Source organism: Geotrypetes seraphini, chromosome 17 (genome assembly GCF_902459505.1).
Source record: "Geotrypetes seraphini chromosome 17, aGeoSer1.1, whole genome shotgun sequence".
In the NCBI taxonomy this organism is placed as follows: Eukaryota; Metazoa; Chordata; class Amphibia; order Gymnophiona; family Dermophiidae; genus Geotrypetes; species Geotrypetes seraphini.
The window spans coordinates 28,573,151-28,590,679 of record NC_047100.1 but is presented as its reverse complement, the minus strand read 5'-3'; the positions used below and the strand labels follow the sequence as shown (position 1 = coordinate 28,590,679).

The following is a 17,529-nucleotide window of genomic DNA, read 5'->3' as shown; positions in this document are numbered from 1 at the left end:
CGCCTTTCCTGCCATCCTCGGCGTTAAAACACAGATGCTATGAAAACCAAAAGGAGTAAGGCCCCGATTCTGTATAAAATCCAACTAAAGCTAGGCACCGATATCAAAGCCTTATTTGAGAACATAAGAATGGCCTTACTGGATCATCTAGCGTCTTCACGGAGGCCAATCCAAGTCACAAGTATCTGGCAAAAACCCAAATAGCAGCAACAGGATTAAAACAGCACTCCAAAATCAGCTTTAACTGGACTTAATTGAAAGTCAGACGCCCGACGCTAAAAAGCTCAATTCTACGAGGGTTCAAGAAGTTTCCACACTCTTTTTGCGGGACACGGCTGGGTGGCAGAACTGGTAAGAGGGCGTGTCGTAGAAAGGCATGCGACTAGCCAGTCGGGCAACAGGGTGATTGTGTGGAAAACTGATGCAATTTGCTTTTGAGATATTTAATAAATAGTGTTTAAAACAAAGAAGAGTTTGGAAACTTTTTGAAGATCCCTCGTATAAAAAGTCTAGTCCAAAGTGCTTACACTAAAAGTGGGTGTGGTTAGAGGCGGGTCAAGAGCATGTTTGAGCTAGGCGCCTCTTTGTGAATCGGGTGTCATTATGCTCCGATATTGGCATAGAAATCCTGGCATAAACTGGAGACGTCAATTTTAGGACGCCAAGTACCACTTAAGCATGATTCTATAATGGGTTCCTAAGTTTTATTGAATCAGTGCCTAACTTTATGTGGACTTTAATTTGCTATCCTGTCCTCCTCAAAGAGGCAAGGACGGGTTATAGGTCAACCTACACAATATACAGTTAACAGGTTACAATTTCCCATAGTTACAGTACATGGTTTTATCCTAACTCAACACACATCAAGGATCTTGCATCAATATACATTTCTTTGTAATCTATCGATCGTGGGAGTTAGGTGAACAGGTGTGTTTTTATTGCGTTCCTAAAGTTGACGTCCTTCAAGGATCTAATCGGTGGGGGCAGTTGATCCCAGTAGCTCGGTATGAAGTGGAAGTAGGAACTTCGTTTGACGGTTTGCAGTTGAAGGGCAAGGTCAGGGAGCGTTTTGAGGCATATTTCATCCAGGGATCGAAGGCTGCGTACTTGGTCTTTTGCAGTTACGGTAGTTGTGTCCCAGTGTAGAGGGACGGATGTAGTTGCAATGTTCTTCGCAGAGGCGATTAGTCGTAATTTGACGACAGACATCCAGTTTTTTATTTCAGAGAGGCAGTTCAGGAGTTTTGCGATCTGGGCATCACGGGTTGCTCCTAGCGGTAGGTGTAGGTGGGCGTCTTCCACGAAGGAGTGAATCTGTATTTGGTATTTGCAGGCTACATCTAGGACAGGTCTAATGTAGAGATCGAATACTTGGGGGAAGACAGCAGAGCCCCCTGCAGAACACTGTATTTGATCGGTGTTGACGGTGCATCATTGAGAAGTACGCCCTGGGGTCTATTAGGAAGGAGGCAAACCATCGTAATGCAGCATCTCGGATACCAATTTCAGAGAGCCGTGCAAGGAGGAGAGTATGGTCAATAGTGTCAAACGCCACGTTGAGATCCAGCAGCACCAAAAGATCATTACCCTTATCCATGAGTTTCCAGCAGTCATCGATGATGTTGAGAAGGACGGTTTCAGTAGTGTGGAATTTCCTGAATCCCAATTAGAAGGTAGATAGGGCTCCTTGTTAGCCAATGAAAGAGTGCAATTGGTTTAACACTTTTTTCAAGGATCTTGAGAGAAAGGGTAGGTTGGAGACAGGTCTAAAGTTACCGGATACAGTAGGGTCGAGAGTGGGTTTTTTCAAGATTGGTCTGACCACCGCTGACTTCGTTTGTAGGCGCTATGCATGTTCGTAGAGCGTGCCAAAGTGTTTCTCTCTTCAAATAAAAGCACTTACAGGAATGCGTTCACAGAGCTGTAGGAGGAAGTACATATATTGATTTTTTGAGAATTTTATATCTTATTAATTCATCCTACTGGCTCCATTATGCTCTACCTGGATCATTCTCTTTCCTAAGTGCATTTACTAAGTTGAGTTCTTCCAACTGTAATTATCACTTATGTTTTAGAGCTTCAGAACAGATCCATGTTTTTTGTTCAACCTTCCTGAATTTTTAAGAAAACAAAATCATACCAAATATTAAAGAGAATACAGTACTATATACACAAAAAGGACTTCACTATCCATCTCTAGACACATCAAGACTCTCCAACATTATTTAATAGTGCCCGAGACACAGATATGCCTACCTTAAACCCTACCACCCCCTTCTTTAAATACTTGTGTTTCAGAATGATTTACTCATGAACTGTACGGATGGTTGGAGGGATATTTTTGGAAAAGCAGTAGTAGACTGTTACAGGATCCAAGGTTCTACAATCAACAAAATTCCCCCTCCACAGGGCATCGTGGCTCAGGGACAGTTGAAAGAACACACAAACCAGAAAAAATTACTTTGCTGAAGAAATGAGGAAGCTCTAAAACAGGAAATTTCAGTCTGAGCGGCAGAAAAATCTCATGCGAATGGCTCATTTCAGTAAAAACAAACATTCACTTTACTTGTCGGTGCAACCTACATGTCACAATTTTATTAATCCAAAGATTTTATTTAAAGAACTATCTGCATGTTCAGTAAGGAAAAACTTCGGAGTTGGGCAAGAAACAACCCCCCCCCCCCTGGAAAGCACCGGTAAATGCATGCGCTAACAAAGGGGGTCCTTTCGATAGGCTTTAGTAAGTGCTAACACGTGCTTACCGCACATGAAGAGTTGTGGCTCACTGGTTGACCCTGGGCAGTGGCCACTGCTTTGAATGCCAAAGTCACAAAAAGGCGGTATACAGGTCCCCATTTACTTAATAGGGCATACTCTGGGATGCAATTGGCACGCACAGGAAAAAAGTTTTAAAATTTTTGCATGGGGGAGAGCAGGGCTGTGGAGTCTGAGTCGGAGGAAATTTCGGGTACCTGGAATCGGAGTCAGAAGTACAAAAAACTGAGGCGTCGGAGTCGGAACATTTGTCTACCGACTCCATTTTTGAACTTGGCATACCAATCACGAGCAATTCTTTCAGCTATAGCACCCACTATATACACAGCACAAACGTTGCGAGCAGCTTCTGCGGCCTTAGAACCTTGATTAAAAGCAAAAAGAAGGTGGTGTCGGAAATGCTCATTTCTCTCAACTTGACATTCCATTTTAACGATCTGAAAATGAACCAGTGCTGTGGAGTCGGAGTCGGAGGAAATTTCGGGTACCTGGAATCGGAGTCAGAAGTACAAAAAACTGAGGAGTCGGAACATTTATCTACCGACTCCACAGCCCTGGGGGAGAGGGAGTGTCTAATCTAGTCCAGTCTTCGATTTGTATACCGGGTCATCTCCCAACGGAGCTCGACTCGGTTCATATGTAATTAAGACTAGAGTAAGAGCTGTATTGCTATCATTTTGTTGATACTATAGATAAGCCGTTTAAATATTGTGTCTGAGGTGTTCCAGCGTTAAGTTCATTAGCGGATTCACCGTAGCGCAGGATTACTACATGAGCGTAACAAAAGTCAGTGGCAATGGCGGGATTAGCTCTGATGCTCATAGGAATTCCGAGTGTCGGAGCTAATACTGAACGTTAGTAATTGCTCTCACAATAATTTTAGTTTTTGGTTGTTGTTGTTTTTTTTTTTTTTTTTACAGCACTGCACTACTGGTGACATTAATACATGGCCATTAATACAAAAAAAAAAAGGGAGAATTGGCCCATTTTCCCGCATCTCCTTTGGTCACCAGACTTACATCAACCGCCCCTGGATCAAGTTCCAAGAACGCCCTACTCCCCTCAATGAGGGAGCACCCCCATATGCTTGTGGAGGGGGGAGGGGGTTCCCAACTCCTCAGCCTTCTAACAGGTTCACACAAGAAATTTCAGGAGCTGGATGCACACCTGAAGGAGACAACCGTTTTCTATGCTAGGTGTTAACCCTCAAGACCTTAGCAGGAATGTAAGAAATCACATTTTGAAGACAGTCTGCTACCTGAATATAGGCCAAGACCCCATTTTTGGCCCCCCCAAATCTCAACTTATAGTTGAATATATTCGGTAAGTAATTTGAGCAGGTGTACGCACACAAACACCCATAAGCTTGCTACTTAAAGTTTGTTTCAATGCAAGCATGGTTGTACAAGTGCAGAAGATCACAATATTAAGGCTTCAGTGTTGCTAGGCAAGGGGGGAGAAAGAAAGAAAACATGATACGTAATTAAGGAAAATAAAGAGAAATATGATTGCGCTTGAATTGTGGATAAAAGCTACGTCAGAGCACACTAGTGTGTGAAGTAAGGGCAAGAACCAGCATAGGACAGTTCAGTTTGGAGAGTTGGTACATTGAGGACGACAAAGACAAGCAGACAGGGTCGGCAGATCAGAGGTGAAATTGGAAACACTACGGCCCAGAGTCACAAAGCAAACCGACTGTGTACCGATCGGCTTGCGACCCCCCTTTGTGACCAGATCTCTCTCCGGCCCCATTCACTAACCTCTCCAGCGATCCGCTTCAACTCCGCATGCAAATGAGGGGAAACCCATGCAAAGTAGGCAGGGACGCGATTCACCAAACAAATCTGGGACACCGATCGGGCTGGCCGATCAAGAATAGAAGCGACTGCTGGGGGACCAGTCGCACAGGTCTCGGCCGACTCTCCTGCTCCTTTGCCCCGCTCTCTGCCCCGATCTGTAGGAAGAGGTTTGCAGCACCGGGGGAATGAAAACGTGCGGCTCCTACCCCGACTCTGCTCTGAGCTCTGCTTCGAGCTCCAACAACCCTAAAAGTTTCAGGGTGCAGGGAAGAAAGAGAAGGCAGGAAGAGAAATTGTGACTCTCTCTGCCGCCTTCCCTGCAGTGCGAGCCCGCGGGTTTAAAGCGGGCCTGCACGCCGCAGTGAGCGGGAGAGTCTGGGCTGAAAGAGCAGGGCTCGTGACGTAAAGTTAAAACTTTTTTTTAAAAAAAGTCGCAGCATGCGCAGACCATCTACAGACAGGATCGCAGACCCGCGATCCGTGCAGGCAGATGGGGGCGATCCCCCCGATCACCCCCATCTGCATATTAGAGTTTAGGGAATTCATCGGACGGTTCGTGAATCTAGTCCAAAGTCAGGCGTGAGTTGAAGGATTAGTCATGCGTAGAGACAAGGTTTGTACAATACAGAAGTAGACCGGCACATTTGCACGTCTGTAGACTCGGGAATGCCCTTGCTTATTCCCTGGTGGTAAGCCAGAAGGCCTGAGCCACTATTTGCAATCTGATAGGCTCCTGTCTGAGACAGGATGCGGAGCTGGATCGACCTTTGATCTAAGCCAGTATGGCACATTTTAAACAGGAACTTCAAATGAATTGGGAAGTGAAGCATGAAAGAGGGCAGAGCGGCTGCGAAGAATTTAGAAGCACAGTTAGAGGAACTCAATGCAAACAAGTAAAGATGGAGACAAACTAAACAGAAATCTCAAGCGAAAGGGGTGATGGATCCCTTGTGGGCCAAACACAAAAATGCAGTGAAAAAGGGTAGTTTTAGAAAATTAACTTAAGACACAATTGTTTGTAGACGCCTTTTTCTAGCCAATACTTTTTGTGTGTGTGTGTGCTTCATTGCAGAATTATTCGTGACTCTTTTGGGTATTATTTTATGGATGTGTTTCCTGAGCATTGTTTGTTTCTTTAATTCCGTTTACAATTTTATTTATGTAAACGGTACAAATAAATTAATTTGTGGGTCAAAAACGGTACAGATGGATGGAGGGATTTCTGGGGTAAAGGTCACAGAGAGGCAGCTGCAGAGCAAGCAAGAAACGTCCTGTCTGGCCGGCCAAATTAGACTGTAAGCTCTCCAGGGCAGGGACCGTGCAGCGCTATAAGAAGGGTAGCTAGCGCTAGGGAGTCCCCGAGTGGAGGGAGGTACAGAGAGGGGGGGGGGCTCTCCCTGGGCTTACCTTAGGCCCGCTGTCCTTGGCCCGGTACTGGGCCCGGGAGAACTCCTCCAGCAGCTCGTTCAGCGCCGGCCCGTCCGGGCGGGCCAGAGCGGCCATGGCGCCCCCGCCTGGCAGCGCTTCAGAGGCCGCCGCCGTCTCCTCCGCCCGCTCACTCCGCATAGCCCCAGCCCGTCGCCATTCCGCTGCCGGCGGCGCTTCTTGACGGCGTCACGCCCCGCCGCCTGGGCCTCGCCGGCCGCGCGCAGGCGCCATCTTGGGTGTGGCAAGGAGAGCAAAGGATTGCGGCGGGCTGCGCTTAGAGGGAGAGAAAGGAGGGAGCAGCCGTTTTTTTTTTGGGGGGGGGGGATTTCTATTTCAGTACCTGAATTCCCCCCCCCCAAAAAAAAAATCGGTTTTCAGGATTTCTATGGTTCTGACACTCTGTGGATATCCTGAAAACCTAAATTTAAGAGCCAGGACTGGAAGTCAGTTTTATTAGCATATCCATAAAGGACATTTGCATTGCATGCATATTTATGAGGGATATCAATTGCTTCTAACTGCATATATACTGAAACTGCACTATCTGTACTGTAGGGTCATGAAATGGTTAACTGTTGTTTAAAATATTGCTCTGGCCTACATGGCTGAAAACAGTGTCCCTACCTTACCCCATTGTAAGCTAAATAGATAAGAGTTTGAGCCATGATGTGCCCTGCCCTCCTGTACCTGGAAGATTTAGATAAGCAGAGAAATGAGCTAGTTTCCTATAGGACTATAAGTTGTAGCCCTGAACCTATCATAAGTGCTGGCTTAGGACCAATAATAATTGTAGAAAAGTTATAGAAGTAACAAATGAAAATTGTAGTTTTTGCATTGATTAGTTTTCAAAAAGGGCATAAAAGTCCGTGTATTTCCTGTTTCTGACACTCTAGTAGGCAGGCTGTTAACTGCACTAGAGTCCGGTATACCGTAATAAATTTCTTGTACTTTCTTCACGCCTCTGACTTTGTGTGTCCAAGTGACCTTTCAGTACCAGCATCCTGAATTGTATATCCACTGGAATAGCCCAATCTCCCTTGCCGTATCCCATTCCCTAAACTATACTACACCATTCTTCTTGTAACTCTTCTGGAAAAGTCCAGAAGTCTCTTTGTAATCATCCTGGAAATGTCCAGATGTCTCTTTTGTAATCCGCCCAGAACTGCAAGGTTGAGGCGGAATAGAAATCAGTAATGTAATGTATTTATGAGGGATATCCTGAAAGTACTGGGAGTGAACCGAGCCGACTCCATGCCTGAGCAAGTTGGGGTTTTCTGTGCATGTGCAATCAATCAATACACATAAATGCAGTGATAAGCTGCAGCCATACGTCCCGTTTTTAAATACAGTCCCATTGTCCCCAAGCACAGCTTCGGGATGCCGAAATGTCCCATTTTCAGAAAGAGAGCAACCCCTAGACTTGTCCCGAAGCTGCAAGTCGATCACGGAGCCTGGGCTCGCTCCCTGCTTCCCCGACACAGGGACAGGGCCAGGCATGTGCAGCGACTGCACAACTGCTGGCCCAGAAGCCTTCCCTCTGACGTAAATTCTGACGTCAGACAGGAAGTTCCGGGCCAGCCAGGCAGCAATGGGCTGGCTCGGAACTTTCTCTCCGACGTCAGAATTGGCGTCAGGGGGAAGGCTGGTGGGACGGCCATTGTGCAGACGCTGCACGCGCCTGGCTTGGCCCTGTTGCTGCGTCAGCATTGGCGGCGGGGAAGCAGGGAGAAATCATCGGCAGTGGGGGCAGCAGGGAGAGAGAAAGAAAAAGAAAGAAATGATGCACAGTCAGAAGGAAGTGCAATCAGAGACTCACCAGACAACAAAGGTAGGAAAAATGATTTTATGTTCAATTTAGTGATCAAAATGTGTCCGTTTTGAGAATTTATATCTGCTGTCTATATTTTGCACTATATTTGTCTATTTTTCGAGAGTTGTTACTGAGGTGACATTGGATAATTTAAAGTCATCTGGCTTGACCTCTTTGAAAACCCCCCAAATATAAATGATAATTAACATTTTCTCTGCATACAGTATGCTTTATGGGATTTTTTTAATGTTATGCTTACCATTATGAATTAATAAGGTATTGTGGGTACATGAGAAATGAATGGAAGAAATTGGGGGCTAGGGCGGGACTGAAAATTAGTAGATGCCCCATTTTGAGGAAAAAAAATTGAATGGTCATGTTATGCAGAGATCATCCCAGAAATGCAACCCTAGCACGTGACGGTCTATACCCGAGATATCAGATCACTGCATTAAAATATCTGTGTTTTCTGGTCGAAGGGTGGTGGATAGCTGTGAAAAAGGCCTCAGGAAAGGAGCCAATTCCCCCCTTCAGTTTTCAGGCTTGAATGAGGACTGGTCTTTTCAGTGACAAGGGACCAATCGTTGCTGAGATGCAGTGAATAGATTAAAATGTACAGTATGTACAGAAAGACCCCATAACAGAAAACTGTGCATTTCCTGTGGCTTTGTGAACGCTGTTCTCTTTCTGCATTTGTGTAATTTCACCATAATTTGCATGGCATTAATTTACCACATTAGGCGTAAAGCAGGAGGTATTTTAACCACGCATTAAGAAACTGTGTTGAGTTAAGAACATCAGACCCTGATTGTTCTTTTGTGAATCTCAATTACCTAAGAAATTGTAAACATTAGGGGATTTCTTTTTAAAAAGATAATTTAATAGCAGGCTGGATAACACTATCACAGTGTACAGATGAATGAATATCACACTACATTTGAGTAAGCTTTTTTTCATTTTAAGAAAATGTTTATACGCTCAAATAAAAAGGGTGTTCTTAATGTAAAAACACAAAAATCCTAAGCAAAGAGCTGAGCAATATGGCGGTAAATATTTGTAAAACATTCATCAAAAAATCTTAATACTGAAGAATAACCAGAAGGTAATGCTTGAGCAAACATTCATGCTTTTATCTTCTGAAATGCAAAATCATCTTCTAAATCCAAATTCAAAGTGTTTCTGACCAAGATGGCGGCTGTGTCAGATGCGTGGCGTTGAGCTCCTGCATTTTGGAGGCGTTTCTCCCATTTTCCTTACAGGACAAAGGAAGGCAAAAACCAAGCACCTCCCCTTTGGCTCTGGAGGTAGCCTTGTCTCCAAGCAGGTGACACTGGAAAGGTTTGGGATTTACCCGCGAGAAAGGGCACACTTGCCTCGATCGAGTCAGCTGGAACAGAGTTTGACCGCAGCACAGAGGGCCTGTCATTGAGTCCTCCTTCATACACAGTCCCTCCTAGACCGGCAGCATAGAAACATAGAAACATAGAAATAGACGGCAGATAAGGGCCAAGGCCCATCCAGTCTGCCCACCCTAATGTCCCTCCCCTACCATTGCCCTGTGAATAGATCCCTCCTCTAGGGAAGAGAATTCTCATTGGAGGTGTTGGAATCTTTGTTTGCCAGAGGGAAGCTGGTAGCTGTGTCCTCCCTGATAATTGTGAGATCTACGATGGGGCAGGCTGGAGTGGTGCCAATGGCTCTTCAGGGAGGACCTGCGTCTTCTGGCCTTGGGGACTATGGAGTCCTTGTGGGATGCTATTCAAGTGTGTATTTATGGCTTGATATACCGACCATCACATGTATCTGGATGGTTTACAATATTAAAAATTAGAAAAATCTAATAAGATTTAGTTAAAATAAAAGGGGGATAAAAGTAGGACTAAGCCAGATTAAAACTGGTTAGAAACAAAAGGGCTAGGGGATAGGGAAGTTTTAATTACAATATGTAAATAAAAAGGAGGGGTAGAGGGATAGGAAGTAACAAGAGGGAGACGGAGATGTCGCTTCTTAAAAGCTTTTTATTCCCCTTTATTGATAGGCATATTTAAAAAGAAATGTTTTAAGATTTGTTTTAAATTTATTTTGGGAATTTTCACTGCGAAGATAAAGTGGCATTGCATTCCAAAGTGATGGTGCGACTACAGAAAAAAATGGAATTTCTAGTATAGTATAGGCCCTTGATTGAGGGTAATGCCAGTAAGTTCTGATTCATAGAACTAAGGGCCCTAGGAGGGGTATGTGGAATGAGATATTTGTCTAGGAAAGCAGGGAGGTGGGAGGTCTTAATTTTAAAGGTTAGAAGAAGACATGATAGAAACCTTCAAAATCCTGAGGGGCATAGAGAAGGTGGACAGGGACAGATTCTTCAGACTGTGGGGAACCACAAGTACAAGGGGTCACTCGGAGAAATTGAGAGGAGCCAGGTTTAGAACAAATGCGAGGAAGTTCTTTTTTACCCAGAGGGTGGTGGACACATGGAACGCGCTTCCGGAGGTTGTGATAGGCCAGAACACAGTACAGGGGTTCAAGGAAGGTTTAGATAGGTTCCTAAAGGATGAGGGGATTGAGGGTTACAGATAGATGTAGAGGTAGGTTACAGAAATGGTCAGGAACCACTTCAAAGGTCACAGACCTGATGGGCCGCCGCGGGAGCGGACCGCTGGGTGCGATGGACCTCTGGTCTGACCCAGTGGTGGCAACTTCTTATGTTCTTAAGGATTTTACATGTTGTTCTGGTAGCCAGTGTAACTCTCGAAGAAGCGGGGTAACATGATCATGTTTTTTGGCCTTATAGATAAGTTTGATCGCAATATTTTGGATTAGTTGTAATCTACGGGTTTCTTTTTGAGTTATGCCATGGTAAAGAGAGTTACAATAGTCTATGTGGGAGATGATTAAAGAGTGAATTAGGATTTGCATCGAAGTGAGTTCTAGAACGCAGGTTATGGAACGAATTAAGCGAAGTTTGTAGAAAATTTTTGGTCAGGGAACTGATTTGATCGTGGTTGGTAAGATCGTTATCAAAGGTGACTCCTAGTAGTTTTTGTTTGGGTTCTATTTGGAGGGGAACTGAGTCGATAGGTATTTGTCTGATTAAAGAATCTTTATTTTTATGTGGGAATAGCTACGTTTAGTGAGAGTCTGTTAGTTTGGAGCCAAGAGCTGATTTTGTCAAGTTTCAGATTGATTTCTTGAATGTCACTGATGTTGGCCGGGTATGAGTGGATGAAGGAGTTGAATGTCATCGGCATAGGCAAATGGAGTGAATCCGATAGATTGAGCTAATGTCAAAAGTGGGGCTAAGAAGATATTGAATAATAGAGGGGAAGGATAGAGCCTTGTGGGACACCGTAAATTTTAAAGATTGGGGCAGAAGAGATTCCTTTAGAGTGAACTTGAAAGTTCCTATCAGCAAAGTAAGAGGAAAACCAGAGGAGAGCTGAGTCAGTTATTCCGCTGTCTTTGAGATGACTGAGGAGTAAGTCATGGTCAACTGTGTCAAAGGCAGTGTACTGCGTTCAATTCTGGTCTCCTTATCTCAAGAACGATATAGCGGCGCTAGAAAAGGTTCAAAGAAGAACGACCAAGATGGTAAAGGGGATGGAATTCCTCTCGTATGAGAAAAGACTAAAACGGTTAGGGCTCTTCAGCTTGGAAAAGAGACGGATGACGGGAGATAGGATTGAAGTCTACAAAATCCTGAATGGAATAGAACGAGTACAAGTGGATCGATCGATTTTTCACTCCGTCAAAAATTACAAAGAGTAGGGGACGTTACAGGGAAATATTTTTAAAACCAATAGGAGGAAATACGCCTAATGACGAAGACCACGCACCACTTTAGTAGCTTTCCTTCATTGTATTGACGTAGATTTCATTGCATTGACATCTACGCATTTCCGAGTGCCCTCCAGCCACAGCCCTGAGATTAGTACGCCAGCAGCTTAAAAAGTTTGCGACACACCGCACTAGTCAGTCAGGAATGGCTCAGAAATCAGTGCCTCGCGGATCTTAAGGAAACACAGTTGCCTTTTTAGGATAACTCATTTGTGCATCTCCCAGGACTGTATCCAAGAGAGCCCTTCTGACACGTAGCAGAGAGGCGGAGGGTTCAGATAAAGCAAGGCAGCGACAGAAGAATTCACAGAAACAGAGGCCATGGGACTGGCAGGTGAAAGCATTTGTTCTGGATACAGATGAGCTGTCTGCCATTTCAGGTCCCTTCAGGCAACCTTCCCGCTGATTGCACATCACAGAAAATGGGATTCTGGAGGCAAACAACAGGTGAATCGGCTGCGAAAGAGGAGGAGGCTGGTGCAAATGAATGGGGACAGGAAATAGTAACAGCATCTTGTGACAGTGAAGAAGGGAGTGTGTGGTGAAGGAGATTAATTCCCATCTCTCTCCCCTCCCAGACATTGTTTGGGGCTGAGAGCCAATCAGAAATGGAAGCTAGCGTGCTCATAGCCAAGCAGCAAAGTGCCTGAGTGCTGAAGAGGGTGTTCAGAGCTGGAAGCTAGCTTTTACTCTCCTGTCACAAATAGAAAAGGGGGAATGGGACTTGGGTACTGCTTTTTCTGTGGCTTGGTATTTTAGACAGGTACTGATTTTGTACCTGGGGCAATGAAGCGTTAAGTGACTTGCCCATGATCTAAGATTGTGATGTCATAATGCCCCATTCCACCACTAATAAGAGTCGACCTCATCAATGATGTCACAATACCTTAATTGTAGTTCCAATCAAAGTGTGGGAATTGAACTCCCAACCTCAGGGTGCTGAGGCAGCTGTTGTAGCCACTGGGCCACTCCTCCACTCCCAGTGGGCTGGGATGTTAATTTCTCCCCTTAGTATGAAGAGTTTCAGTCTTTGGTAGCTGAGATTGTGACGTCATAATGCCTCATTCCACCAATAAGAGTCAACCGGTAACCATTTATTATTGACCTGTTTTGTTTATTTTTTATTTCTGTATTTTTGAAAATCTTCAATAAATTTTCAAGAAAAAAAAAAAGAGTCAACCTCATCAATGATGTCACAATACCTTAATTGTGGTTCCAATCAAAGCGTGGGAATTGAACTCCCAACCTCAGGGTGCTGCTCTAACCACTATCGCCTAGGCTGCTCTTTCACTCATTTTGTCTTGGGATAATGTGCATTTGTGTTCCGTATGCATCGTCTGTGTTTTGTATGTGCGCTGCATATTAACCTGCACAAACGTGGCAAGGAAGGGGATCAAAGTAAATCAAACCACAATGTATTCAGGAACACACTAAAACGTGAAGAAATAAATTGCAATTCTCATTAACCAGTGGAGAAAAGACCTTAGTGTCGCGTTGGATCAAAACTCAAAATCCTCCGGACATAACATCTTCAAATATTAATCCGAAGGTGTAAACACTAGAGAGTTGCACGGGGACAGAAATCCCACCCATCCCCGCCAGGACCCTCTCCGTCCCCGCCAGGATCTTCTCCGTCCCCACCCGTCACCGTCAGGATCCTCTCCGTCCCCACCTGTCCCCGTCAGGATCCTCTCTGCCCCACCCGTCCCCGCCAGGATCCTCTGCATCTCCACCTGTCCCCAGCAGGATCTTCTCTGTCCCCACCCGTCCCCGCCAGGATCCTCTCCGTCCCCACCTGTCCCCGTCAGGATCCTCTCTGTCCCCACCAAGATCCTCTCTGTCCCCACCCGTCCCCGTCAGGATCCTCTCCGTCCCCGCAAGGAAATACCTCCATCCCCGCCCGTCCCCATAAAAAGCAGCAATTACTTCTAACAGGATCATCAATTCCACAGTTTCTTTTGTGTTTGCGCTGCTGTTTTCCTTGTGGAATCTCTTTGGTTGAACCCTCTTTTTGTTTTCTGTTCTGATAATTAACTTATAAACCCCCTCTTTTACTAAGGCTGACGTGTCCATTATATTATATGGACGAACCCTGCTTCCAAAGCCTTCCATCCCTGTGGGAGTCCCGTAGGCCAGAGGGGGGTCCCCTTGGGAGTCCCGTTGCCTAGAGGGGGGTCCCATGGGAGTCCTGTGGGCCAGAAGGGGGTCCCTGTTGGAGTCCCGTGGGTTAGGGGGGATTCCCGTGGGACCCCCGCGGGACCCGTGGGATTCCCACGATCCCCGTTCCCGTGCAGACCTCTAGTAAACACATCCTTGGTCTTTAAAACTCCACAATCATTTATTCAATGTTTGAGTAAAAATATTACATTAATCAAATTAGCTGGTTAGCAAAAGCATGCAAAAGTCAAAACAAAGAAAGAAACTGAAAAACTTACCTGCTGCAAAGATCTTCTTAGTATAGTGTATAGGCAGAAGCTAAAGGTAATGGAAGGTCTGGAATTTATTCCATCTTCGATGATGTTTATCCAATATTTCAATAATATCCCGACAGGTCCTCTGTTTCGCTACAACTCGCTTCATCAGGGGAATAAGCTAAAGCTCGAGCATAAGTCAGGGGAATAAGCTAAAGCTCCAGGCTTCAAAATTCCTGGAAGGAGAAATACCAGAAATGCATTCACATTAAATCTATCTGACTGTGTATAAGCCTTGTTTATAAAGGAACGCTAAGGAGAAAACCAGATTGCGGGGTTCCTATGTGAAAGGCCATTTTGTGTGCTGGGTTCAAATATGCCATATTTTAAACATGTTCAAGAAATGTAAATACACTTCTGACTGTAACTCCTGATTAGATTTCCCACTCTTTGCTTGTTTCCGGCATGATTTCTGTTCCTTCCACTCATCTGATATGAAAAGCAAGACAAATATTTGGAGTAGTTTTAGGAAGACAGGTGTAGTATCTAAGTTAAAAAAATACAGGTATCCTTACTGGGTCAGACCTGGTCCATATAGCCCAGTATCCCGTATTCACGGAGGCCATTCCAAGTCACAAGTACCTAGCAAAAACCCAAATAACAGCAGCATTCCATGCCACCCATCCAGGGCAAGCAGTGGCTTCCCCCTTGTCTGTCTCAACAGCAGTTTATGGGCTTTTCCTCCAGAAACGTGCCAATACCCTTTTTAAAACCTGCTATATTAACCGCTCTTACCACATCCTCTGGTAACGTGTTCTAGAGCTTCACTATTCTGAGTGAAAAAAATATTTCCTCCTATTGGAGTAGAACGGGTATAAGTGGATCGATTTTTCACTCCATCAAAAATGACAAAGACTAGGGGACACTCGATGAAGTTACAGGGAAATACTTTTAAAACCAATAGGAGGAAATATTTTTTCACTCAAGAGAATAGGTAAGCTCTGGAACACGTTTCCACTGAGGTTGTGGTAAGAGCGTAGCTGGTTTTAAGAAAGGTTTGGACACTTTCCTGAAGGAATAGTCCATAGTCTGTTATTGAGAAAGACATGAGGGAAGCCACTGCTTGCCCTGGATCGGTAGCAGGGAATGTTTCTACTCCTTGGGTATTGGCCAGGTACTTGTGACTTGAATTGGCGTCCGTGAAGACGGGTTACTGGGTTCGATGGACCATTGGTCTGACCCAGTAGGGCTTTTCTTATGCTCTTCTGTTCTCATCTGAGAGTCTTTCATTGCCTTAATCATTTTGGTTGCCCTTCTCTATTTCTTTTCTAATTCCGCTAAATCTTTTTTGAGATATGGAGACCAGTATCACAAGTGCATTACAATGTACTCCTTTTCTCATCATTTCTAACATGCTGTTTGCAATTTTTGGCAGCTGTTGTATACACAAAAAGTCAAACAAGAGAGAATATATACTATAAAAGAAAAATTCTCACCCCAAAAATACTAGAGAATTACTAGAGAATTGATATAAAAATATACTCAGTGATGTGAAGAAATCAAATAGCCACAGGGAGGCTGAAGAGAGTTCAACTTATATTGCACATGCCCTACCTGCCTCCATTGTCCAAGATATCACTGGTGTAATGTACAAGAAGATCTAAAAAAATATAAGTAGAAAAACACACATACCTCAATTCTTGTAGATTCCCACAATTCGCTCAGCAGGGAGCACGGACGTTGTATCAAATGATGGAGACCTCAACCAGCTGGCAGAAGAACAAACGTGTGTGATCAATTCCCCAAATTAGTCCATAGTGAAAATCAGAAACAAAAAGCAAAAAAAAAACCCACCATTTAAAATCCAATGAATGTACGAGAAATCCACAGATCATGTTTCCATTAGTTCTTTCACAAGAGGAAAAAGACGCTGGAGAAGTAAACACACACACACAAATAAAAATCATCAAACACATCTCAAAAAAGTAATATATAAACAGATTTCAAATCTCAATCAATACATAAGAACAGCTGCTGCTGGGTCAGACCAGTGGTCCATCGCGCCCGGCAGTCCGCTCACGCGGCGGCCCCCAGGTCAAAAACCTAACCAAGACCAGCCCTACCTGCGTTCGTTCCGGTTCAGCAGGAACTTGTCCAACCTTGTCTTGAATCCCTGGAGCGTGTTTTCCCTTATAACAGACTCCGGGAGAGCATTCCAGTTCTCCAACACTCTCTGGGTGAAGAAGAACTTCCTTACGTTCGTACGGAAACTATCCCCTTTTAGCTTCAGAGAGTGCCCTCTCGTTCTCTCTACCTTGGAGAGGGTGAACAACTTGTCCTTATCTACTTTGTCTTGAATCCCTGAAGGGTGTTTTCCCCTATAACAGGAGAAGAGTAGGAGTCTAGGCCACTGAAAATGCTGCTCAGTGAAATCAAATGAAGCCGCAACCGCGTTCTTAAGTACGAGTCGTACTCCGGAAGAGCGTTCCAGTTTTCTACCACTCTCTGGGTGAAGAAGAACTTCCTTACGTTCGTACGGAATCTATGCCCTTTTAACTTCTCGTTCTCTCTACCTTGGAGAGGGTGAACAACCTGTCCTTATCTACTAAGTCTATTCCCTTCATTATTTGGAATGTTTCGATCATGTCCCCTCTAAGTCAATGATTTATGCAACTATCTTACCGGGTGGAGAGTAAAGACTACACACTACCAAGTTCAGCGACTGAATTTTTGTGGGACCCAGTCACGTGAGCACATGACCACTCACCAAAAGCTGATGTATACACACCAAAATATGTTAACATGTTGATGAAGATTACAATAACACCCCCTTTTCTCATACTCTTCATAATTTTTAAGCCTATTTTTGAAACCATGTTTTCTTTATTTCCCTAAACTTGGGTTTGAGCTAAGATGAATGGTCCTAATTCTAACTGGTTTTAGTTCTCATTCTCCTATGATGAATCATTAATGTTGTCTTGTAAAAACTGTACTCAGCCACTAGAGGGTGCTATGGCCTCTCTTTCTCTCAGGTCCAGCCTGGCAAATAACTCAAATGATTATCTGGTGTTGACTAAAACCAACATCTTTAGGCTTGATTAGTGGTTAAGTTAACAGAAAGGAATTTACACATTTATGGAAGACCAAAGACATAAAATACAATCAGTCCCTGAGTTACAGACGCCCGACTTAAGTACGACTCGTACTTAAGAACGTGGTTGCGGCTTCATTTGATTTCACTGAGCAGCATTTCCAGTGGCCTAGACTCCTACTCTTCTCCTGATTCAGGAACGATGCATGGCCACATTAAGAACAGTGTGTGGTTATGCGTGCTGTACCTTAGAGGGAATACCAGTAGGGACAGTTGGCCCTTTTGTCAGCTGGGAGTAGAGATAAGCAGCAAGAATCTGAAAATCTACAAGCTCTGAGTTACATACAAATCCGACTTAAGAACAGCTTTAAAAACGTT

At 44.4% G+C, this 17,529-nt stretch overlaps 1 protein-coding gene across 3 annotated transcripts in view; it reads right to left on the bottom strand.

The window, feature by feature from the left end:
* MTMR14 (myotubularin related protein 14) overlaps nucleotides 1-6,259 on the bottom strand; it is a 38,736-nt gene extending 32,477 nt beyond the window's left edge. For 2 of the 3 annotated variants that reach the window (XM_033926537.1, XM_033926536.1), the window contains exon 1: nucleotides 5,982-6,259. In XM_033926537.1, coding sequence (XP_033782428.1) covers nucleotides 5,982-6,140 — 159 coding nt within the window. In that variant the 5' untranslated portion in view covers nucleotides 6,141-6,259. The remainder of the gene's footprint in view (nucleotides 1-5,981) is intronic. The other variant, XM_033926535.1, reaches the window with a different exon arrangement.
* Nucleotides 6,260-17,529: the final 11,270 nt, after the last annotated feature.